Source organism: Athene noctua, chromosome 1, assembly GCF_965140245.1.
Source record: "Athene noctua chromosome 1, bAthNoc1.hap1.1, whole genome shotgun sequence".
Lineage (NCBI taxonomy): Eukaryota > Metazoa > Chordata > Aves > Strigiformes > Strigidae > Athene > Athene noctua.
The window spans coordinates 155,731,376-155,755,858 of NC_134037.1; the positions used below are offsets into that span (position 1 = coordinate 155,731,376).

Below are 24,483 nucleotides of genomic sequence, written 5' to 3' on the forward strand. Positions count from 1 at the left end.
TGCAGTAGTACAAATTTATTTAGTTTCAAAGTAATTTTTCAGCATTGAAAATTTCACACATATAAAACAACTTCAACTTCTATGCATTAAAGTATGGAATCTTTTTCTTGATTTAAAGGAAGTGCTGTGCTTTTTTTTTTAAAGACCTCTCACAAACCAAATTCTTCAGTTATAAAGCTGATAAAAATAAGTGATGCACCACCATATTTTTTCTTTAGCATGTGAGATTCATTTCTTTGGGAAACTTTTTTTAAATTGTATCATGAAAGATACAGACCTGAAAAAGGATAAACAATCATACACAAGGCATGAACATTACACAGAATAATTCTGACATTTTATAAAGAGATCTGGAAAAGTACCTAAAATAGTGGTATTTATTTCGTATAAAATTTCAATAATAAAATATTGCTCATAATAAATAAGAAAATGAGTTTTATTAATACTGTTCTCCCCTTAAAGCTCTCTTGGATGTAACATGATCAGACCTGATCAAAACTCAAATTTTTACTTTTCTTCTGCATGAAGGAGGCATGTTTACAGGCTTCAGGTCATTCTTCGTTAGAAACAATTTTATCACCAACAAACCACTTAATTCATTTCAAGGCTCATGCGTAGTTACGTAAAAAAAAATCACTAAATGGGAATAAACCTTATTACAGTAGATTTTAATACCTAAAATATTTGCCTTTTTTGTTAAAACCAAAGTGGAATAAGACTTCTCATGGATTACAAATGAGAAAGCTGCCCAAGTTTCCTCAAAAGCTTCTAAATACCTGTGCATCTTGTTCTTAACGGTTACCAAAGCTGTTAGGGAAAGTTAGCTCTATGAGGGGATAGAAGTTGTATCCCCTTTATATGGGGACATTTGATTTCATCCCTGCTCGTCCCATCTGTAGACACGGCAGTTTGGAGTAGTTCTTCAGCAGCTGCTCAATAGCAATATGACGGACATTGAGCTCCGAGGCCAAAGAGTCCTTCTCTTGGACTTGCTGTGTCAGCTCTTCAAACACATCTGCAGGAACATTACTAGGTTAACACACTTGGTCCCTGTACTTTCATAGAGTTAAGAAGCAGTGCTGAACATTATGATGGAAAGAGGCAAAGACATTTAAGTGGGTTCATGCATAACACCACCACTTTTTCTGGTTCCAGTGCAGCTTGGTGTATGCGCTGTAAACAGAACAAGATCACCAGCTTATAGGTTACATGAGCCAAGGTGGATCAGTTTATAGACTCAAACTGAAGTTGATTCAGATTGTATCAGAAATAGTGTGGCCAGCAGGACCAGGGAAGTGATCTTACCCCTGTACTCAGCACTGGTGAGGCCACACCTCTAACATTATGTTCAGTTTTGGACCCCTCACTACAATACAGACACTGAGGTGCTGAAGAATGTCCAAAGAAGGGCAATGAAGCTGGTGAAGGGTCTAGAGCACAAGTCTGAGGAGCAGCTGAGGGAATGAGGTTGTTTAGTCTGGAGAAAAAGAGGCTGAAGGAGATCTAATTGCTCTCTACAACTACCTGAAAGGAGGTTGTAGCAAGGTGAGTGTTTGTCTCTTTTTCCCAAGTAACAAGCAAGAGGACAAGAGGAAATAGCCTCAAGTTGTACCACAGGGGGTTTAGATTAGATATGAGGAAAAAATTTCTTCACCAAAAGGGTTATCACGCATTGGAACAGGCTGCCCAGGGAAGTGCTTGAGTCACCATCCTTGAGGTATTTAAAAGACACATAGACATGGTGCTTAGGGACATGGTTTAGTGGTGGACTTGGCAATGTCAGGCTTACAGTTGACCTCAATTATCTTAAAGGTCTATTCCAAGCTAAATGATTCTATGATTCCAGACAAAAAAATCTAAAGAAAATACTGTATTCTTCAAGCACCAGTCTGCAATACCCAAGGAGGTTACATAATAAAAGCATCCAGAAGTTTGTTTTATACAGAAACGTGATATATAGATATTTCAGTTCAAAACTTAACTGATAGGAAAGCCATCATGATTTCTTTTTTTAAACAAGATCTTTATTACAAAGGAACACAACCCCCCAAAAAAGAGTACTGAAATATTCTCACCCTGGATTTGCTTGAGCAGTTTTTCATTAAGTTGCTTTAACTCTCCAGGAGTCATCATAGTCACTGTAACAATAAAATCTGTTATTACTACTACTGAAGTCACATAAGCATCCCTAAGCAAACTCTTTATTTTCTCAAATTGTTGTTGCATGCATCCTAATAATAGATGTGTGGAAGTAAGTCTGAGGCAATATTATTTACCAGTCATTTGGGGAAAGTTTGAAATTTCTCGTCTATATTGACACAGACTAGGATCTACTCCATAGGAAAGCCCCCTCTTCCATGTCAAAAAGCTGGAAACTCAAGCCCTCAAAACACTAGTGTCCAGGATCAGAATTACTCGTAAATTACTTTACACTTTTAAACACCTTCCTCTGCAAAACATGGTTTCCACAATGTAATCCTTTCAGGTACACCTGTTTAACTGTGGGCAAGTGGACAATTCTGAGCTAAGTCCTACATGCTTTGCAAGCCTACAGGAAAGAGTTTACAGACAGAATTTTCAGCATGCCGCTACCTGTTTTGGCTATCAAGTTTTGTGCTTTATGCATGTAAGAATAACATTTACAGCTTCCACTGAGTCCCTCAGTGACAAATGAAAAAAAAAAAAAATCTCAGTTCCATACAAAGTCCAGCACATAAAAAGAGCCTTACTTCTCACTTTCTTGTGGTATGTTTCTAGTGAGAACTAAAAGATCCTCTGTATCATTCCAAAGTCCTTCTGTACCTCAGGTTATGTGTACGTTGATCATCCTTCAGAGAACATATATATTAAACCTGAGAGGATAGAATTGTGGAAGTATTCTACACTGCCCTTGATCAACAGCAGCAAGGAGGGAAGCACTGGCCTGCTTCCCAGAAATCCCTCAGCCCAGCAGTGGTGGGCACAGATTGGTTCCATGCTGGCTGCTGAGACTCCCTCAGCAGCAGAGTGAAAAGCAAAAATCCTGATCACCACAGGAGGACACAGAGCATGGAAACAAGCTTTAAGACCCTGTAATTTTAAAACATTGTTTTTAAACAATGCTACAGCTTATCAAAACTCTCACTTCATACTTGAAAAAAACCTATGCTGCAATCATGCAGCTTTTGTTCAGAGATTTCTCAGTGCACGAGGTTGCTATATTGTAAATTTAAAGCTTAAGTTCTGAAAAGGATGTTTTTTACCTATCCAGATGACTATTTGATTATCATAAACCATCTCTTTCAAACCTTCTCAAATCTTGCAGTTGTGGGTTATTAACTTTCTGTCGGTATTGCCAAACCAAAAAATCTGGCAATAGCTAAGATAGCCTACTTGGTACTCAAGACATAAGACCACTTAAGAGTGAAACAGATTCACCCTTCTCCTGCAACAGCCAGGTACAGAGGTGCTCCTTCCTACCTTTGGCTATCAATACAACTGAAGATTCCTTTCTCACATCTTACCACCCTTTAAGCTCCATGAAAACCCCAACTGGATTAAATACAGCAATTGACAGCTTTATAAGAATGTCAAGATTTTTTTTCCCTTTTTATAACCACTGGTGGAATGTTATTTTCCATTTCTTCATTATTTTCATCAACATTTCATCATCCGTAGCAGATAGGCAGGTTCAGACATTTTGTGTGTGTGTGTATCAGGACAGGACTGTTTCATGTCACATAATTCTGATATCAAAGGGAAAGGAAGAAGGAACAGAACACTGAATCTAAATGACAAAACATTATTCTATCCAAAGCTGAGGTAAAGTATAAAGAAATATTGACCAAGCTATTTACAATTACATTAACAATACTTTCTTTTGGTAGACTGCTATGTCCTTACAGTGGAGCTACTGCAATGAGAAGGTACCTGATTCTGGCACAGAAAGTCTGACTAAGTTTTTCTCTAAAGTACAAACTTTATATTTCAAGAGTCTCCAAATGAATGTCTTCTAAAGCTAAATACTTCAAAAAGATTAAACAAATAGAAATAATACAAAGCAAAAATCCCTCAAAAGTGCATTATGCAGTCACAGTAGAAGAAAAAAAAGATGTGTTACTATGCTCAAAACTTCTGTCCTGAAATCAGAGATAAATTTCAAGTCACTAACTTCAGTTAGATAACCCCATAAACCAGTTCAAACTTTCATAATTCCTCTGTTAATTGCTGTCCTGATTTATGTAATCCCAATTTAATGACTCCAGAGGACAGGTGGTCAAACAGCACAGCAGACCCGTTTTGATTTATGGCTTTAAGACTACTAATTAACTACAAATGCAGTATGAAGCATCATACAGCAGTTAAATAAAATCCTTTTATAAAAAAATCAGAAATAACTGAACTTTGCAGGGACAGATTTGTTAGTTTGTTAAAAAAAGGTAGCCTAAAGAAACAGATTCCAACTTCTTACAGTACCTCTTTCTCACTTTGTCTTCCAACATTCCAAATTCCATTATTGCCTTTTCATCACCTAATTTCCCACTGAATATTTTACCAGCTTTTTTGTCTTCTTTCTCAGGTGTTGAGATTCAGAAACCCTCTCCAACTACTTTCCTTACCAGTTTAGGACCAGGCACTGTTCTAAAAGCAGGATGGTAATTGCAGAGATCTCGAAAAAACACAGTACCAACACATTTCACGTAAGATGATTCCAGAGACACTACAATATCCTAGATTTTTCTTAAGACTTCTTCTAGTGACCACCTTCTTAAGTAATGGGAAAACTTATTTTTCTACTACTTTCAAGATCACCAGAGTAATTTTATTGCTCAATAAACAGATGAAAAAAAAAAATCTAGCAAAATGCACAAAGAAAATCTGCTACCACTAAGAATGTTTAACTTTTTAGGTTGTTTCACAAGTTTGCTCTGCTACCTTAACTCTAATTTACCCTATTGCTTAGAGTACCTCTCTGTAAAATGTAACTCAAGGCACCACCCAACTTCAACAAAACTAATTTTTAGGAGTGTGCAACTGCCAGGACTGACACATTGAAGTGACTGCAACCAACCATAAAAGTAACTTTTCTGTGTAAATTAGGCATGTCCTGTATCACATTGGGGTAAAACTAACAGGAAAATAAAAAACAAACAAACAAACAAAACCCCCATACCAACTAAACCCCCCACACTATTTGCTTAGCCATGTAGCCTTTTTCTGCACAGCTTTTACAGTAACTCCCAAACTGTTAAAAGCTGGATGTGAATTACCCCCCTGTGGGAACATTCAGTAGTCAGGAGATACTCAAAAGAATGCCCTTGTTTACTAGGTTGTGTGCAAACAGATATATACTTACATTCTTCCCTGCTGTATTGAGGATGCCTTCTACGAACACTGGGAAGTGAATCACCTTCAGCTTTTTCAACTTTCTGGACTTGGTTGTGACTAGACCACAAAACACTGCTGCAACAGAAGGTAGCACCTGTTTCTTGTAACACACCAAGTCTGAAATCAGTGGATTCTCTTTGTTCCAAAAGAGCTTGTGAGCAGCTCGAGATGCCTCCAGAACTCCCATCTATCCATTTTGCAGAGTATCTAGGTACGGGGGAGTCAAACTGCGGGAGTAATTTTCTATCAGTCTGATGCCTGAAGTTAAAAAGCTGGTGTTGGGATGTTTTTGAGCTTTCAGGATCAGAGTCTAAATCCTTGTTTTGTGCATACTGTATGATCCAGTTAATTTTTTTGCTCAAGATATTTTTTACTTCTGCATATGGACTTTTAGAGAGCTTTGATCGTGGACAGTCCTGATTTGCTATTAAGTGAAATTTTTCAAAGCAGTCTCTGTGCCCCCTTAAAGATCTTGTATGTAGAAGATCTGACTTTGGTACTCCTGTAAAGACACAATAGAAAAAAGTTCAATTACTGTATACTCAACTAATTTTTCAAAACCTTTACTTACAAGCAACCAAGAAAACAAAAATTAACTGATGCTTTCCTATTAACAGTATAATCCCTGAAGTAAACAAGGATATGCGATACTCTAAAGTTTTTGAAATTCTAAGTGGTCCCGAGTCCTTAGCATACAAAGTGTTTAGCACACAGCAATCTCTAGTGTAGGATTTACAGATTACTTGCATGTGTGTCTCAGATGATCATGCAGATGAAGCAAACTGCTCTGTACATATGGCATTACACCTATACACAAGTGTACAAGCTGTAGAAGTAAAACAGTACCAACTATTTATCGAAAAGTTCCACAGGACTCCACCAAAGAGCATTTTGAGTGTAGTCATTCATGCACCCATCTTCTACAGGTAACATTATGAGCCATCTGCTCAACATATACTGCAGTGTGCGGGCTTGTGTCATCCAAGTGGTCAAACGTAATTCCCACCAGTCTTAGTTTATTATTTTGCATTGTACAAGCCTGTAGTTTAGCTAGAGAAGCAAGTTTCAATACTGTTGACACCTGCCAACGTTAAACTATCCTGAAATTTGCTTCATGTAAGATGAATGCTTATTCTCCTTTGTTTGTCCTTCGAAGATTAATCAGATAGCTACAGCAGGTAACTTACGCAAACCTCAAAGTAACTGATAGCGATTGATATGTTAAAAAGGAACACAATCTGTGAAGATCTACAGTTGGCGAGTGAACACAGATGGTATGAGAAATTACTGTTTCAGAAAGTTAATAATAAAGTACAAAATTACTTTCTGCAACTTCAGTGAATATTTTTCTTCAGATTCAGCTATGCAGTTGATTGAGTACCCAAGTCCAGAATACTGAACAGTTCAACATTTATCTCAACACCCAGTGTACTACTTGGGAGGTTCCCAATATAATGTAAATCAATTCTGTCAAAAAAGTTCCTCACTGCAAATAATAAATAATATACCTGTGAATCACTGGTTTAAAGTGCTCAACGCTTACTGAAGTCAGAATATTTAAATCAACATATGGTAATGTAATTTGATCTTTGAAACTAGGTGACACGAACCAAGCAGCAGCCATTTTACCTTTTAGCACAGAAGGTTGTACATAAAAGTGCTTAAATTTAAAAAAAAAAAAAAAAATGAAATGCAACAGGAGACAAAATTTGGTAATAGAGACTTTAACAAGCAATCATCAGAAAGCTACATGTTGCAACAATTCTCAGTTGTATCTGACTTACCCTCTTAAATTCCTGTGGTAAACTTTAAGCCTGTCACCCCAGATGACTAACAAATGATAAGCTGGTTTAAGTGATTAAATGCTGCAAAATCACAAGTTACTCTCCAAACTAAGCTACAAAGATAAAATTGTTAACATGAAACTAGTGAAAACAAAGCAAAGTACTTCATTTTCATTATCTCACTTGCTGGTAACTGGTGTTAAGTTGGGGACTTCAAACATTTAGAATAGCCACTATAAATTTTTGATTTTCCACTCTTTGGGCAGAGTTGAAGCTCCAGAGAATTACTGTTCTGGTCAAGTTTGTAAAAGTGTATACAAAATTTATGGGACAAAATGACGAAGAGTGGAAAATACAAGAGGACAGCAGTGGAATAAATTTTGTTCTTCCAGCAGGAAAGGAAGGTAAGATCATGGAAACAGACACTTCTTCAGTCCATGAACTAAGTACTATAACAAACAAAAAACCACATCCTAACCAGAGGCAAGTTCTCAAGCAAAGTACAAAAACAGATGTTGTGTTCATGGGTACAAGGTCAAGATGCTCACTCTGCATTGCAAAATCTCTTTCAACCTCTTCCAGCAGATAGATGTTCACTAACTTTTCTTAAGTTCTACATGATCTACTGCCTACTTGCGAGGCTATTTTTCCCCTCTCTATCTCTACAGGCACTTTAAAGAAACCAAAATAAACATTTCTAGTGAAAACAAGGAAAGAGAAGTCATTTGTTTTCACAACTTATAATTAGAATTTAAGTGTAGCAAGTCTGCTTAAGTCGAGCAGCATCATGGAAACCCTTAAATCTTTAAGACATCAAGAAAGAGCAAATACTGTCAGTTGACGTTGTAAGGCATATATTTACAACACTGCAAACCCTACAAAACCAGAGTGATTTGTTTAATGTTATTTGCTCTACCCAAGCGATTCTTCAACATCCTATGCTGCTGATGCTTACAGTGCTTTCCTTTACTTAAAGAAAATACCATCAGATTGACTGAAAAACAAGGTTTACACAATTTTCTGTACAATAACACTTGGGAACCCAGCTCAAATTTGATCATAAGATCAATGAACAAAGCCAATGTCTTCTGATCACAGGACAGAGTATCCTGTCTAAAGCAAATACCTGAAGATTTGGTGGAGAGGGAACTGCAGAAAGCACAGTTAGTAAATCTAGGAGACACACAGTTTTGCACATACTTTTTCTAGTTAACGACTGCTAATAAGGATGCCACCTTCTCCCAACTCAAACACCTAGCAAGTTTTTACTTCTCCTTGTTCTCCCTAGCATGCCCTCCTTCCGCCAAACTAGGGAAAAACTACTGCACTGTTTCTACTAAAAACAGAAAAAAACCTGTATCTTGTAAGTTTAATGAAATATTTCCAGAGCTGGCTCTAGAGGCATGGCCTCTTGCAGTTAGGTCCTCTGCCTGGCACATCTGAAGATCAACTATATTTCCTCCTGTATACACTCTGTCACATCTGGGGCAATCACAAAAGAAACACCTGTGCAGCAAATCATAGAACACTGCAATCTCACTTTAAAAAAAAATCCTTTGAGGCTGCTTCACTACTTCAATGAGAATAACATGTTACTTGTCCAATAGGACAACGGTGTGAGACCACAAAAAACAAACACCACACAATTTCAGTTACACAAAAAAAGAACATGTGCAGCACGACTTACGAAGCCCCATCTGATTTTTATGTCTAAGCTATAAACTCAAGGTTATTCAAGTCTGTCCTTCTGACAAATTTATCTTTAAAAAAAAAAAGAGTTCCAAATGTTGTTAACTTCCCCACTCTAGAGGCATGCTGTTCAAAGAAATCTATTTTACCGGAACACAGTAATATCAGGTATGCTTGAAATGAGCAACTATTAGAGAAGAAAAAAAAAAGTTACTTCAAAAGTTTAAGTTTTGTTATCTATATGGACATTAGCCACATCACTATTTCTGAACACAGAGCAAGGTATTACAAAACAGTCCCAGTACAGAAGAATAAGCCCTTGTCACAGACCAGAAATCCTTCCCCATCTCTTAACTCCACTGAAAAAAAGCCAAAAAGGGTCTATCTATTCTTCAATACAGTAAGGAACAGAAAACATACAAAACCAAACTAGTTTTGGACAGAAGTGTTAACAGACTTGCTTCAGCTTTTACATAACTGGTTTGTATTTCTACAATAACAAACACACGCAAAAAAACCCCCCACACCCCCAAAGCCGAAACAACCCTCAATCTTTCTTTCGTACTAAGGTAACAATTAGTCCTTTCCTATACATAGAACGTGAATAACATTAGCCACTAACTTTCTGGAACTACATCCCAAGAGCTGAGCATTCACAGCAGCTGCTGTTCCAGCAGAAACTAGTAATGATATACCAGTATTACAGCGAGTATGTTTCTCTGACACAAATCCTTCTGTTGTGAGCAATACCATCAGCTTTATGAGGCAGAAAAGATGCCAATTTCTTCTTGGTACATCTTAATATTCCACTCAGATGACTTAATTTTTTTCCTTCATCACAGTTGCAGAAAAATCTACCAGCTGGTAAACTGGTATGGATCAAACAAATGATATATAAAGATCATTCCATTTTAGAAGACACATTACTTTATTCAACACTATACACAAAGAGACAAATAAAGCAAGGCAAGACTTCTGTACATTAAAAGAAGTAATGCTGTAATTTTGATAAAAAGCTATTGTCAGTTCTGCGGATTTTAACAAGATTTCAGTTCTGTCTCAACATTTTTTTGCTAATATCCATCTCAACCTTTTTACTTTTTGGCTGATTTTCAAGTTGGCAATCATACAACCATTAGTATTTTTTTTTCCACATTTGTAGGTATGTGTACATTTATCCCTTGTCTTACTTTCCAAGAACAGGATTGCAGGCTATGTCCAAGTATGTCCCACCCTTCACGCTATTTTTTCAAAGAAGGAAAAAACCCGCAAAAAGCAGCCAAAAGCTGATAAACATCCAGAGAAGAAAAGTTGTATCTGTAGGGGAAAAAAAAAATCCACCAAAATTCATTAACATCTAAAAGACCGTATCTAAAGACAGAAAGTGCTATCAGGAAACAAACTCATGCCAGAGATCATTAAAGCGAGCTAGATTCACATGATGATGCCAAACCTCAAGATAAATCATAAAAGAATGGGAGTGTTTACCACCCATTATTTGCTTCTGATTTGGGTAATCCAAGTGTTTTAGATGAAATATGAATGATATCATTTTACTCAGCAATACCTTTGTATGTTGAGCACTTGTAGGAACAGGACTGCTTATTTAAGAGCCCAGTATTTAGACAAAATTTTTTTTTTTACTATTTCAATTTATAAGCTATGCAAGGCAGAAACTCTTCCTCTATACTGGTAACATTCTCAACATAGTAAGTCCTAACCCACTCCTGCAAACTAATTTTGTAAATGAATGACTAGCAATCAGGAAATTTATAAAGCAGTACATATTTTTGAAATATGTCTGGTTATTCATAAGTGCAAAGTAGCAGAGAGCAGGGAGAATATTTACCATTCACCAGTTATAAACACATCTCAATAAACTCTACCCCATTTTTAAAGCATTTGTACTTTAAAGTAAATCAGTTTCCATCATATTAAAGTTCTGGGGGTTTTTTTTGAAGGGAAGAAGACTACAAAGACTTTATTTTTGCCTTTGTGACTGATTCACCAAGAACTATGTATAGCTTTTTTCATGATAAAGATACAGAACTAAACTGTTTGCTCACATTTATATATAAATCTGGATAGAATAGTTGCCTTATTTGGAGATCATAATAATAATAAACAAGTTCAATTCAAAAGGAATGCTCTTGAATACAAGGAGTACTTCACATCCCTTCACAAACAAAATGTTTTCATTAAAATATCAGGGATCATTAGCCTGCTTACCTTCAACAGTGGTTTTTTTTTAATTTGTTATTCTTCTTTTTAAAAAGCTTCTTATTTGGTATTTCAGCTCCAACAGTTGGAGATAATGTTAAAGAAAGCCTGCATTCCATTCTTAGCAATTTATAATGCAATGCTGGGAACTAATTGTTTTTGCAGTGGTGAATAACCTTAGCTTGAGCAGCTGAAGAGGGAAAACAAACCCCAGAATTTAAGATGGAATGAACTAAAAGTAACAAGAATACTTCTACACACGCGAATAGTCAATTATAAGTTTGTACTTTGACATCAGTAAATGAATGTCATATTAAAGTCCCTTTAAAGAATTTACAAATACTTACGGATAAGATTTATACCTGACCACAGAGAAAGGAAAAGAAAATCTGCCTTCTTGGTATAATGCTGGCATCCACCATACATATAGCTTCCATAAACGTGCAAAGTACACGTAGTTATTAAGGACAGTCAAAGGAGAGTGAACTCACTTCATAACACAAATTTGTACAGTACAGACAACATGGATGAAATTATCTAAGTCAGAACGCTTAGAAAAGGTAAACCTCTAGCTTAAGCTACCTGTGGAGACTGCCTTCATACCCAGTGAAGAAACGCTTCTCAGGCACAATTCACCTCATCTTAAATAGTTAAGAAAGATTTGTGATAGGCACCCATGCTTTTTACTTTAATTCCGTAAGCAAGCAAACCAGTCCATGACTGCCTATTTGAAGAGCCCCAGCTTTCCCTACACCTTCTGAAATGTTCCAGCTGCTGCTCCCCTCAGCTGCCCAGCTCACACAAATACAGTATAGCTCTGTCCACAGGGATGTTAGCCAGCTCATGAAACAACTCCTGCACGTCTGCTAGTATCCACTAGGAATGCAAAGATTAGATGAGCTCAAGTTTGGTTTACCTGGTGTACAAGGCTGCAGCAGACAGGGAAATGCTTCACAAGACATTAAATGCTCATCTCTATACTTTAAGCCCCTTCTGCATGTTAGTCTGCTTATTAAGAGTGCTGAAAGAGGGGGGTTCGGGTTCTTACAATAGAAAAGCATATCCCAAGACCTGTTCAAAATAAATTAAATAAAACCAGCTCATGATGACCTAAAACAGCTAGTCATCCATACATCTAAACAGCAATGGGTGAGGAAAACCGATACTCTTCAGTTGTAGAATTCTGCCAACACTGAAAAATGGGATCATTAGAGACATACATCTCCAATACATGTGCCTGACAAGACTTAACGCCAACTGCTATTTTTACGTGTATGCATGCAATTTAATTTGAGAGTTAAATCTTATGATTTGTTAGACTGCTAGAAGAAAAACACCAGTGCCATTCCTTAACCTCCAAAACCAGACACCTGGTAAAGACTAGATATTATCTTGTTCATAAATCAAAGCTTTCTCCTCATTTTCATACGATAAAGCCAGTGCATTCCACGTCAAGTGTGCACACAATTCATCTCCCACTGCATTTCTATTGGCTCATTTGTATTTTAGCACATAAAGACATACTATATAAGACAGAGAGATCCAATTGACCCTTTAAACATCTTCTGAAAATTCATGTTCTCTACAAACTACTGTACTAAGAAGAAAATTTTCTACTGTATTAGACAAGGCAATACATTCTGATGAAAACTCTACTACAGTTAAAGATGTCTTAGACTTTTTAAGAAAAATCAATTAAACTGACCTAGAAGAGAGTGGAAGCCATAAGATAGTATTTCTATATTCTGGATGATGACAGGTAAGTAACATAACTGTTCAATTTATTTGTTTGTGTGTACAAACCTCCCAAATTTACACACAGAGAACTCAAAAATGTACTTTTAGAACTGGCCACACAGTTCTACTATTACTCAGCAGTACTTATACTGCACTTAAAAGATTAAGAATAGAATCTCATACTATGTTTGGACTTGAATTTGTAGTTAAGAGGTTGACTGGAAACCGCAGCTAGTTCCACAAGTCCATTCAAGTTTGCAGAAATGAGTCATAACCCTAGACTGCAAATGCTACCTTGAAACAAGTTCTCATCTGTCTAGCCTAAAGGGCAATGACAAATTTTTTCAGCTTTTGGAGCCAGAGTGATATATTTTAGTGGTTACTATTTCATTAACATTGAAAAAATAAGGATGTGTAATATTTTGGAACAGAATGAAACTAAAACAGCAGTTTCCAATCCTTTCAGCTACACCTTACAATCCATTTTATTTCAGTGAGATTTTCTTCTGTAGGGTGTAAGAGGGAAAAAAATGAACTTCGGGTGCTTACGGCTTTTAACAACTACCCCCCCCCCCTTTTTTTTTATTAAGATGCATACAAAGAACACAGAATCAAGATACTACACAAGATTTATAGACCTTAACAGGAAAAGCAGCTAGCAGTAAGACAGATTTGTTTATAGCATCTTTTTCTCAACAGAGAGACTGGGATGCACCAACCTGATGCTATCAGCATTTTAAAGGACCATGGCAATGCAACTATCTTAACACAAACCAGGGGAACAGACGCTCAGTACTTCACACTATCTCTTCTATATTATAAGACCCTGGGATTTGCTATTCAGCTGTTGTTCAACTCAAACGAAATGGAAGCAAGCCAGTCTACTTGTCAGCTAGCACTCTCCAAGATGTTATTGCAGTTAGCAGCAACAGATAAACAAAAGAGTGAATGAAAATCAGCTTAAACAATCAGATTTCCCCCTTCTGTTACGGTTTTGTCTCTACTACAAACCCTTGAATTTCAGGAAACTCACAAATTTTAAAATGATTCTGCATTAAAACACACCAGCATAAAACCAGGTTAAGACAGATACATTTTCTATGACAAACAATGTAAAGCTAAACCGTAATTATCGCAGACTTTCAATTTTGAAACCTTCAGAGACAAGTTTGATGTTTGAACAAATAGATTCAAGTATTAAATTCCTGAAGCTGGGATTTCCACAGGCATCACCCAGAGGATCACACAATGCCTTCCCATGTGAAGATATCTAAACAACTCCAAGCAGCTCCATAGACAGCACAACCGCTTACCACTCCAGTCGCCTCTATGGGCTCTGTGAAACACGGGCTAGACAGCTACAGCCTCCTAACAGGAGAATTAGGGCACAGTTGGGTATCTCTCTACAACACCACATTCTTACATGGAAGCCCTACAACTGGAGTTTCAAAGCAGCTCACAGGGCAGAGGGTTTTATTTTGTCGATATATACACATACAGACAGTTTTTATACATACACACATTTGTGTGTTCACGTATTTCCCCCCCCACATTCCAGTTATAACTGCAGATATGTTGTATTATATATTTGCTACCAGAGTCCAGTCAATCATCTTCCCGTATTATAATAAAATTTAAAAGAAATTTGTCTCTAACACACAGCACATGTTTTCCTGACTTATGCAATCTAGTTACATGTGAATTAAAAACATTTCCTGTTTCAATCCACAGATTACTGTGACACCTACTCAGAAAAACAAAACAGTACACAATCTCTGATGTTCATTTTGTCTGCACAAGGCAAACAGAAGCCAATATCCAGCAGACCCACACCACCAGGATATTCTAAACCCCCACCCAGAACTTTAAAACCACTGTACAGAATCATTTTAATTTCTCACATATGAAATACTAAAGTAACATTTTAAGTATTATGCATATTTTAAAGTTTAAGAATCACATTACCATTCTGATGTACTAAATCACCTGATCATGATCCTTCAGACACAAAAGCCAGTTTTGCAATAAAGTATTTATGTGTAGCTTAGTCCACTCAGCTTCCGTGAGCATGAATCCTCAAAGTGAGCTGTAAGAGCAAGTGAAACATGGACAAAAATACTGCCCTTTCAAGACACACTCCCTGCCCTGTTTAGACTGAAGATTAGCACTACTAAGCTCTCCTAAGAAAGTTACTCTTTCCCTGTTTCTCAAGAAAAGTTGATGACACATAATAGGAGGAAGTTTAAACCTGCATCTTGACTTTCTGTTTCTGTATGCTTGTTTTCCCTTTTCTTCTTACTCTCCCAATACTCCTTCAGTCAACTTCAAAGAAACAGGCCCTGTAATCCATATACACCACTCCTGAATAAATTCTGTAAGACACCACAGCTCAACTCCAAGCTGCACTCAAACCAGTAGTTTCTGTGAACTAAATTTAGTAAGAAGTGCAATCACATTTTAGGCTAAGCTATCATTTTGTTTCATTGAAAGACTAAAATCTAGTATTAAATCATGGTGGAGACATGATTTCTGATGAAAAATGTAAAAGTTTTATGACACAGTAGCTAACTTCCTCATTCAGAAACTCAGTGGTTATTTAAGGCAGACCACAGAATAAGGTTTCTGTATACTGGTCTTCTCTATAAAGGACTTCAAGAATAATTTTGTTTTGTTTTCCAATTATGCATCACTATCAAGCTATTGTCCAAACATAATAAAGGCTACAAAAGCCCAAACCAATGTCAGAAAGGTAAAGGCTGAGACATCACAACACTGATCCAGGAAGAAGTCATTACACATGGGGATGGTCTCCGATTTGCTCATTTCTAATTACTCATCTTACTCAACCAAGATGATCAACAACATTACCATCTACATGTAAGCAAACCTGTACTGCTGTTTAACTCTCAGATGTCTGAATACACAAAGATTCACCAATACTAAACTATAACGTAATTACATGTGGCTAAGCAAATGATATTTCTGTAGTGTTATGTTGATAAACCCTTTAGAAAGTCTGTTTCAGAAGGGGTTCAGGTGGTTAAGTGTTGGGTAGATCAGTTTCAAGTGCCTGTATTCACTTACCACAGACAGCTTTAAGCAATCGGATGCTGGCACAAAGGGCAACAGAATTGTTCTCAGGAGTTTTGTTGCTAAAGCACTAGAATATGAAACCATTTTTTAAAGGGAAATTGGAAAACCTAATTCCAGAATTTCTTACATGGAAGCTAACAGGGTGCTGCAAACAGTGGGAGTACTTAAGCATGCTGCAAGATGCTGAGCTGTGACTAATGGCCTGCCTGTCCTTGAACAGCAGCTATCTCCTACGTCACTTAGGGAGAAGTTATGCATGTACATCAACACTAAAAGCGAGCAAGGCTTAAGTACTGTCCTAGCTGTTGCATGAGTATCTTTTTAGAATAGCCTATTTCACTCCTGAATTACTTAAATATATGTGCATGTTTTAATTGCTTGGATTTTTAAATATGATGCTAGATAATAAGGCAAACAGTGAGAATGACACTCATTTTTAAGTGTGGGATAGCACATTTACAGAGTTGATACAACTTATAGTTGATTTTGTTTAACAAGCAGCTATGTTATGATGCATTTGAACTTCATTAAAATATAAGCAGGAGGTTAGTATGAAAACATCCAGTATAACATTCCGCGTTAACAAATTATCCATTTTATTTCCTACCCAGGGCTGCCAAAAGACTGTTATTTCAGTTGTATCTAAATCAGTCTTTGTCACAGGAAGATGCAGGAACACAGTAGATGGAACAGCAGGAAGTGCGACCATGGATGCTAATGGGATAGCTCACACAGTCATTCAGCTAAAAAGTCTTATGATGATTCTTGATAAGGCCACTTACACAATCTTTGCTGCCTTTACTGCTTTTATGGGGAGAGGAGGTGACAGTACATCTTTTACACAAAAGACAGTATCAGAAGTTTAGGTATTTTGATGCTATAGTGATCAAAGGTACTAATACTTTTCTTTTACTGTGCAAAAGAATGGTTCATGTAACTTCAGGTGAGCTTTCAGCAGTATTCTGTTCAGGCAGTCATCTTTTAAAATTAACCACAAAATTAGAAGATTATGCAAAGTAGTCTGCCACACAGATTAAGTCTTTACTATTATCAAGTCTACTTAGTTCCAGAAAAAAAGCTGTTCCAGCTAAATCACATAATAACTTTGTAAAGTAATATCCATAACAAGTCCACAGCTTATCTCAAACAACAGAGCATAAAAACCATGCAGCAATCTCTTAATGCCTCCTGTTTTATTTGTTTCAACACTTCCAAACCAAAACTAGATTCTGAACATAACCAAAGTACTTAATTCTTATTATGGCAATACGGGGGTTTTTTCTCTCATTTTAAGCCCTAGAGAGAAACATATTAACTCCATATTGAGAACTATAAGCATATCATTTTAAAGAAGTAAGAAAACTCAAGCAGGCTGACAGGCTGTTTTAAGGTTACATAGTTGCTCTGAGTTTTATCAAAATGTGCAAATGCACAAGAATGTCTCTTCTAATAAAAGCATAAAGCATGCAAATTACTACTGAAGTATGAGAGTATCATTCAGATTAAAATATATTGCCTCTAGCAGCAAAGACCTTAAAGGCAGCACTTTTTATAAATTGAAACACAGAACTGAGTAGTTAAAAGTGATTCCAATTTGCTAATGCATTTTTTCCGATTTCTGTAATGTAGAACACAATTTTGTTACCTATACATGCATTAAAAGACACATGCACAATAGAAACGGTGTATGGAATACATATCCTTACAGCCCCTTACATTCCAGCCAGTTTTATGCTTCTAAGGTTCAGAAAAAGCAACTAGATCACTGGGTACAGTGCTCATATCACTTTCCCTTCAGAAAGACTTGATCTTAAGACCTTTAGTGTGCTCTCACATAAATCAAGAGACACAGCAAATTTTATTATCTGTGATCACAAAATAGGACTATTCACATTAGGGTTAATTAAGATCTTCATATTGAACTGTCCCATACCAATGCAGATTACTCTAGGTAGTCACGTGCATGTACAACTGGCAAATACCACTTTATATAACTGGAACAAATTACTTTGTTGTCCCAAAAATCAAGCAACAATATTTATACATTCAAAAAAATCCTTATCTGATTTTAAAAAAGGGAAATAACTAATCTGCTCATTCACATCCAACACTTGATTCGTACATGAAGAGCTGCAACAAGATAAGGTAAATTCTTTAGCAAAACAGGGTTTAAAACTAAAAATACCATTTTGGAGGCCAGAGATGATGCTTATTCATCTTTTAGAAGACAGACTGAATTTCCACTTCAAAATTTGCAAACTTTAAAAAGCTTCGACAATGAACTCAGTTTTATCATATTACACGTATTACCACCTTACAGCGTCTGATAATCCCCTGGTTATTTCCTGTGAAACATTGATCTGCTTTCAGAAAAACCTATTATGCTTTAAAATTTGCAATTTAAGTAAGTTTTACACATAGACCCCTCTAACTACCAAACAAAAACCCTAAACAAAGGCAGGACAAACTCCTTCCGATCTGAATTAACACTAGAGATCTAATACCAGAAAGCATAATTAGCATTACAGAAGCTCTCGAAAGGCGGGGACATCTCTATATCTAGAGAAGCGGGCGCTAGAACAGCCGAGGCATCCACCTTTACTAGAAACGAGCTATTTAGAAACCTCACAAACTAGTTTGGCCAGCAACCAAACTTTCTGTGCATTCACGTTTCCAAACCCGAACCTTTATGAAGCTTTAAGATAAGCTTAATTTGCTTTTAATTCGCTCGTGACCGAAGCTCGCGCAAGACGACTTCTGTTAAAATGTTACCTTCGATGTTCAGCTCAAAACAAACGTGGCAGAACGAGAGCGTCTCCTTCTCGGTCCCCAGCTTGCAGACGCTGCAGACGTTGTCATCGTCCAAGTCGATGCTCACAAACTGCTCTTCGTTCATAGTGCCCTGGGCGGGGGAGGGTGGGTAGGAGAGGGGGCGAGAAGGGAAGGGACCGTTATTTCAACCGCCACCCAAGCGAAGCACCGACCGCCCCGCGCCACACGCCGCCTGAGCGCCGGCACGGGCCGAAAGCCCCGGCCCCGGCCCGCCCCGACATGCCGGGCCGATGACGGGACCGTCCCGGGAAAGTTTCTTCCTCAGAGCGCGGGCGGCGAGGCGCGGGCGGCGGCCGGGCGGGGCCGGCAGGGACCGAGCCCTCCCGCCGCCTCCCCGCCCGCGCACCCCCGGGCTCCCCGCGGGCTGCGCTGCCCCGTCCCGCTGCCCGCCCAGCTCCAGCCTCAGGCTCCTCACCCCCCTCCCACCCCCCCCCGCGGCGCACCGGCGGCGCGGAGGCTCCGCGACCGCGCCGGCCCCGGCCGCGTCCCCGCTCACCGCCCGCCGCTCCCGCCGCTGCCGCCCGCCCCCGCGCCGCTCCACTATTGTTCGTCCGCCAGCGCCTCCGCCGCCGGAGCTGGGCGCCGGGCTCCGCCCGCCGCTTCCGGCCGAGACCACGGCTCCGGCGCGACGGGGGGGGCGGCCGGTCCTGGAGCCGCGCTGCTCTGAGCCGCGCCCCGGCGGATGCCGTGGCCCCCCAGCAGGGCAGAGAGGGGCGGGGAAGGGCGGCGAGGCGGGAGAAGCGAGCGGCTGCTGCTGCCGCCGCCCCTCCCCTGCCCGCGGCCACAGCGAACGGCGGCGCCCCCCCGCTCGCCGGCAGCACTTGGGCTCTGCCGGAGCGCCGCTGCGGCGCCTCACCCGCGCGGGGGAGCGGGGCGGGGCGGGGCGGGGCGGAGCGGAGGGGAAGCTCCGCCCCTTCCCCGCCCCGCCCCGCCCCGCCTCGCCCCGGGGGAGCGGGAGGGTGGGAATCAGCAGTGGGGACCCCCCTGTCTGATTTGGGGCCTAATTCTGCCCTTGTCCCAGCGTGCATTTACATTGAATTAGCTGGTGAGATATCATGCGGAGTACGCTCGGGATTCGTGTTGATTAGGTTTTGTTAGAAGTGATAAAAAAAAAAAAAAAGCGTGTACGGGTTGAGACCACTGGGGGGGGTGGGGGGTTGCGGAACGGCGGGGAGGAAATACAGTCAGGATCTGCCACCACGTGTGCGGCCAGGCCTGGCAAATCTGAGTGGGATTTTCACTATGTCCTTTCATGGCTCAGGATGGGATTGCTCCAACCTGAGCCTTCTAGGAAATAAGAATTGCTCCTCGGGGATTGTTATTATTTTTCACTTCATGTACCTATGGAGGAAGGAAAGGAAAAAAGTTACTGCTGAACAGGGTTAAAAGTTAGCATGCACGAAAGGCAAAAGAGGAGAAGGAGGAGAAAGTCCATAAGAGAGAAAGTCTTAAAGTCGCAAGTATACGTATTTGACGTGGTGGAAAATATCAGGTACAGGCTGTAAGTATGACCTCAATGGAAAGTAAAACCAAGCCAGGTCTGTGCTTGCACTTTTGTAGATGAAGCCACAACTGGTAGATCATGTCGTCTTGAGAATTTCCACAAGTGACAACACATTCCTATGTGTCAAACTAGGGTTATTTATGAAAGAGCTAAGTAATCTTCCAGAATCTCCTCTGTCAAAACACATGTCTCTACAGTTTTTATTGTTTCTTTCACTGTATTTTCTTGGGGCATTTTCTTCAATTTTATCAAAAAGAAAGAAAAATCCCACACTGCTAGAGTCCTATCCTTCACAGCTCTTAAGTAATGAGTCAACTTTAGATTTGCTTCTGTTGGACGGTGATGGAGAATATTTCATTCTAGAGCTCCCTGAAATCTTCCTCAAATTGTTTCTCCCATGGACTGAGACTGGACTTAGGAGAGGGGTTGCATTTCCTTGTCCCCTTGTTGTTTGCTTTTTTGATATGCATGAAGACTGGCAAAGAAGCAGCAGCCTGACTTCATTGCAAAAGCAATATTAAGACAGGAAAAAGAACATCAGCCTGAGGTAGAATGTTTAGAAACAGAAAGGAGAGACTGGACGGATGATGGTAGAGGCTTATAAAATCTATAAATATTAGAGTGTTTTTCCCTCCAGAATCTGATGTAAGTCCAAAGGCTATTGAGTCTCAACAGCCCATCGCCACAGTGCAGCCCCAGCTGTGAAATCCAATGTCAAAAAAGTCATGAATCTTGTTAATAAATGGCATGTGGGAGACAGCATGGCTCTTGGTAACAGACCTGCTTTTCTTGTAAAAAATTGCTCTAAAATATAGAGGTCATTGCAATAAAAATAGTGAACGAGAACTAATGTTTCAGGTGCAAACTTATGAAAAAAACAGCAAATGCCAAGATGAAGACTGTCTGTGCAATCTTAACTACTGCCCATGATGTGGTTCATATGTGTACTTACACGTATGTATTTCCTCGCAAGACCCTTGGTTCATCAGTGCATGTTATTCTAGCTAACAGTTTACTTCCACTGGAGCGGGGGTTATTTTAGTTATAAGTTATTTTAGTAGCAAACAAATCTGTTCTGTCTTTTTATGTTTCTTTTTCCCTACTGAGTTTGCATTTTCATTATAAAGAGGCTTTGGCGGTGATCATGTTTTAATAATTCTCACTGCTTCACCTTCCCCCAGCTGCTTGGTCGTGTTCCCCCACTATTTTCTCACTGTGTTTCAGTGTTTGTGAGATGACACAAGGGACTGGATCACCAATTTAAAAGAAAGAAAATTGATTCTACCTCAGATCGAATCACTCCTTTTCTTCACAGTGCAGCCCTATAGGCACTGGTGGGAAGGCATCTGCGGGGGTAATGCATAGATGAAAATCAGTACTCTGTCCCCTGTATCATGAAATCATGGCTTGAGCTTCATTAGGATATTCACTCCAAACAGCTAAAAATAAGAAGTGAAAGCTTGTGTCAGTCTTTTATGGACATACCTAGTTCTAGCTTCCTGAGTGAAGCTTTAAGAGTTCAAAAAGTCAAAGACATTTTTACTAAAAAATACAGTCTTAAACAGGAGTCCAGGGAGAGGTGGGATTGCTTGGGCATTATCAAAAATACTGCAGCAGATCCTCAGTGGAGATAACAAATAGGATTGGCACTGCTCAGATGAAAGACTCCGTGTAGATTTCCATGTGTATATTCAGAGACTCAGGAAAGGAGAAAAATTTATAAATTGAAACTCACAGTCTAGGTGAGGAAGGTCTGCCCCCCTGAAAACATCTAAAAAGTAGCATTTCAAAATCAGTCTGACTTCTTTCTCTTCCTTCTCTGCTCTCTTCATTCTGTCGGCCCTTGGCTTGGGGGTATTTATTCCCCCGTGTAAGTCAGGTGACTGGGGCTTTTCCAGGCACTTTGGCAGATCTTCATGTTCTTCTGTCTGCAGCTAATAAACACATATATTTTCTCCAGCTCTTCTGGGATTTTTTTGTATTCTGCTGGTTTTTTCCTAGTTTCTTTTATTTGTTGCTGTCTCTTTTTTTTTTTTTTTTTTTTAAAAAAAACCCCCAAACTATTGTTTCTGGCTTTGCTAACCTCTCCTAGTTTATTTTGTCTTTCACCCCTGGAAGACTGAACAAATATAGATAGGAATAGTTTGCTGTACCACATATCTTTTCTATTTTGTGACCTGTTATCTCTTTTTATTCTCCCAATGCTCTTCACTCAGTGCACAACCTTTACTATAATGTATTATTTTAAACCTTTATTAACAAGTCTTAGTCCCCTTAGTGTGTGGTATAAAACCTAACTGAAGAGCAGTAGTTCCACTTTCCTTCTCCCCGCCATTTCCTTTGTGTTGGGTCTGATGACGTTGTGGCTGCTGCAAGGTGAAATGAGTCACTGAGGTCATCCAAAAGAAAAAAAAAATCCACACACTAACACACCACCCCCCCTCCAAAAAAAAAAATTGTTCTTGATCAACTCATTGAAATGACTATATATTCAGCTACATTATTGCTAGATTTGGTATAAGGGTTTTCGGAGTGGGAGTGTGACTGACTCAATCAGTCTGAAATTGCATCAAACTTGATGTAACATCACCAGTTTTACCTTTTGCTCCTAGTCCTCCTGTTCATTTATCCAGTCCCTTTGCTATAATCTTCCCTCCAGGCTATGATCCCATGATCCTCTTTTTGGTAGCTGTACAAGCTGAATTATTCCCTGCTTCTATCCATTTTTTCCCATTATTTTAATTTTTGTTGGGTTAGGTGCTGAAAAGTAACCAGTATCAGTCAGATTCCTGTTCAGTTGTCTGTATGATTGCCCATTCATTGTGGTACATCAGGGGTTGTATCAAGACAGCAGAAAGAGTTGAGAGCAGTGACAGAGTCTATTTAAGCCAACGGTATGAATACATGGGTAAAGACAGACTAAGTCATTCTTCTCCTGATTTTTTCCATTTTTCCCTTCTTCCCCTTGTGACCATTTTCTTCCAGTCCCTTTCCTCCACATCTATCCTGTTCTGCCATATGAAACCACGCAGTTTCTCCACTGCTCATTCTGTAGAACACTCCTGTCTATGTTATGGCACAACACCAGTCTTTATCTCTTATACCTTCTTCTTTTTCTTGCACTGCATTGCATGCCTTCATTAAACCAAGATCTTCTCCTCGGGAAAATTATTTTCATTCAGTAATCTGTGACAGAAAGATGTTGTAGGGCTGCTCTGGACATTCAGTAAACTCAACACTGAACTTGGAAAGATACTGCTAAGGAAAATTTTAAAAGTTAACCATCCACCGGTCTAATTCACAGATGTCATCATCTCAGTAAACCAGCTAGAAAAGGAGAGGGTGGTCATTGTTAAGGTTTTTGGCTTCATGATTGACCTCTAAAATTAAATATCCAGCTAGTGTGAAAAATTATTCTTTGGAAAGTCACGTCCTCTCTAAGTTAGAGAAACTAATCTGCAACTGTGTACATCTGATAGACCACAAAATGGAGGAAGCAGAGCCAACCTAAAATTACTGGTGAGTCACAGCATGCATGGGTGGAGCAACAACAATTTGTGTCTTATAAACAAAAGCTTGTAACAGGTTGCTGGCTACAGCGGATCAGAGACATGATAAATCAGTATGTGGATATTCAAACCAGTCATGAATGGGAGACAGTGGAGGGAGGTGACTTCTCTGCCTTCACATTCTGCTAAAAGACTTCTAGTAACTAGTTTATCTGGATTTTCTATTCAGAAGAACACAACAAGATTTCCTAATCCTAAGCAGATCTTATTGATTAATTATAATGATGTAATAGCCCTTAATTTCTAAGTGGTGTTTATGCATTCCTTTTTCTTCCATAGAACTAAATATCCTTAACAATGCCTCTTGTCCCTTTAATGATCAACAATACTCTTTAAAGCTCTTTACACTTCTTTCAAGGTTAAGCAAATATGTTGTCTACTGCCACAGCCCTATTTCTCATTTTCCTCCTTGATTGTCACAACAATCTACAAAGTTATTGATGTCTACAAGTCACTGAAAGCGCTGACCCAAGATGAGCATGCCTTCCTCCTGCCGAGATCTCAGCTCTTCTATTGCACCTTAATCTCCCTTGACCTCTCAGTATGGTCTGACTGAGTGCAAGTCATTCCATCATATTTAAAATCAAAACTTCATATTGGCTTTTGGGTTTTGTTTGATGTAACTTCTAATTCTTGGCTATTTCTCTTAAAGCAGCTGATTCTTGTTAATCAGCTTTTACTCAGGATC

General features: G+C 39.0%; 1 protein-coding gene across 2 annotated transcripts; it reads right to left on the reverse strand.

The window, feature by feature from the left end:
- On the reverse strand, window positions 1-19,568 carry C1H21orf91 (chromosome 1 C21orf91 homolog). 2 transcript variants are annotated; one of them, XM_074902133.1, is made up of 5 exons: window positions 19,219-19,568; window positions 18,663-18,792; window positions 5,336-5,869; window positions 2,076-2,138; window positions 1-1,015 (listed from the first exon to the last, which is right to left on the reverse strand). In XM_074902133.1, the coding sequence occupies exons 2-5, from the start codon at window positions 18,784-18,786 to the stop codon at window positions 855-857; spliced, it is 882 nt and encodes a 293-aa protein (XP_074758234.1). In that variant the 5' UTR covers window positions 18,787-18,792; window positions 19,219-19,568; the 3' UTR covers window positions 1-854. The 2 variants fall into 2 exon arrangements, with proteins under 2 accessions (XP_074758234.1, XP_074758223.1); XM_074902122.1 differs by having other exon boundaries at window positions 19,166-19,568.
- Window positions 19,569-24,483: the final 4,915 nt, after the last annotated feature.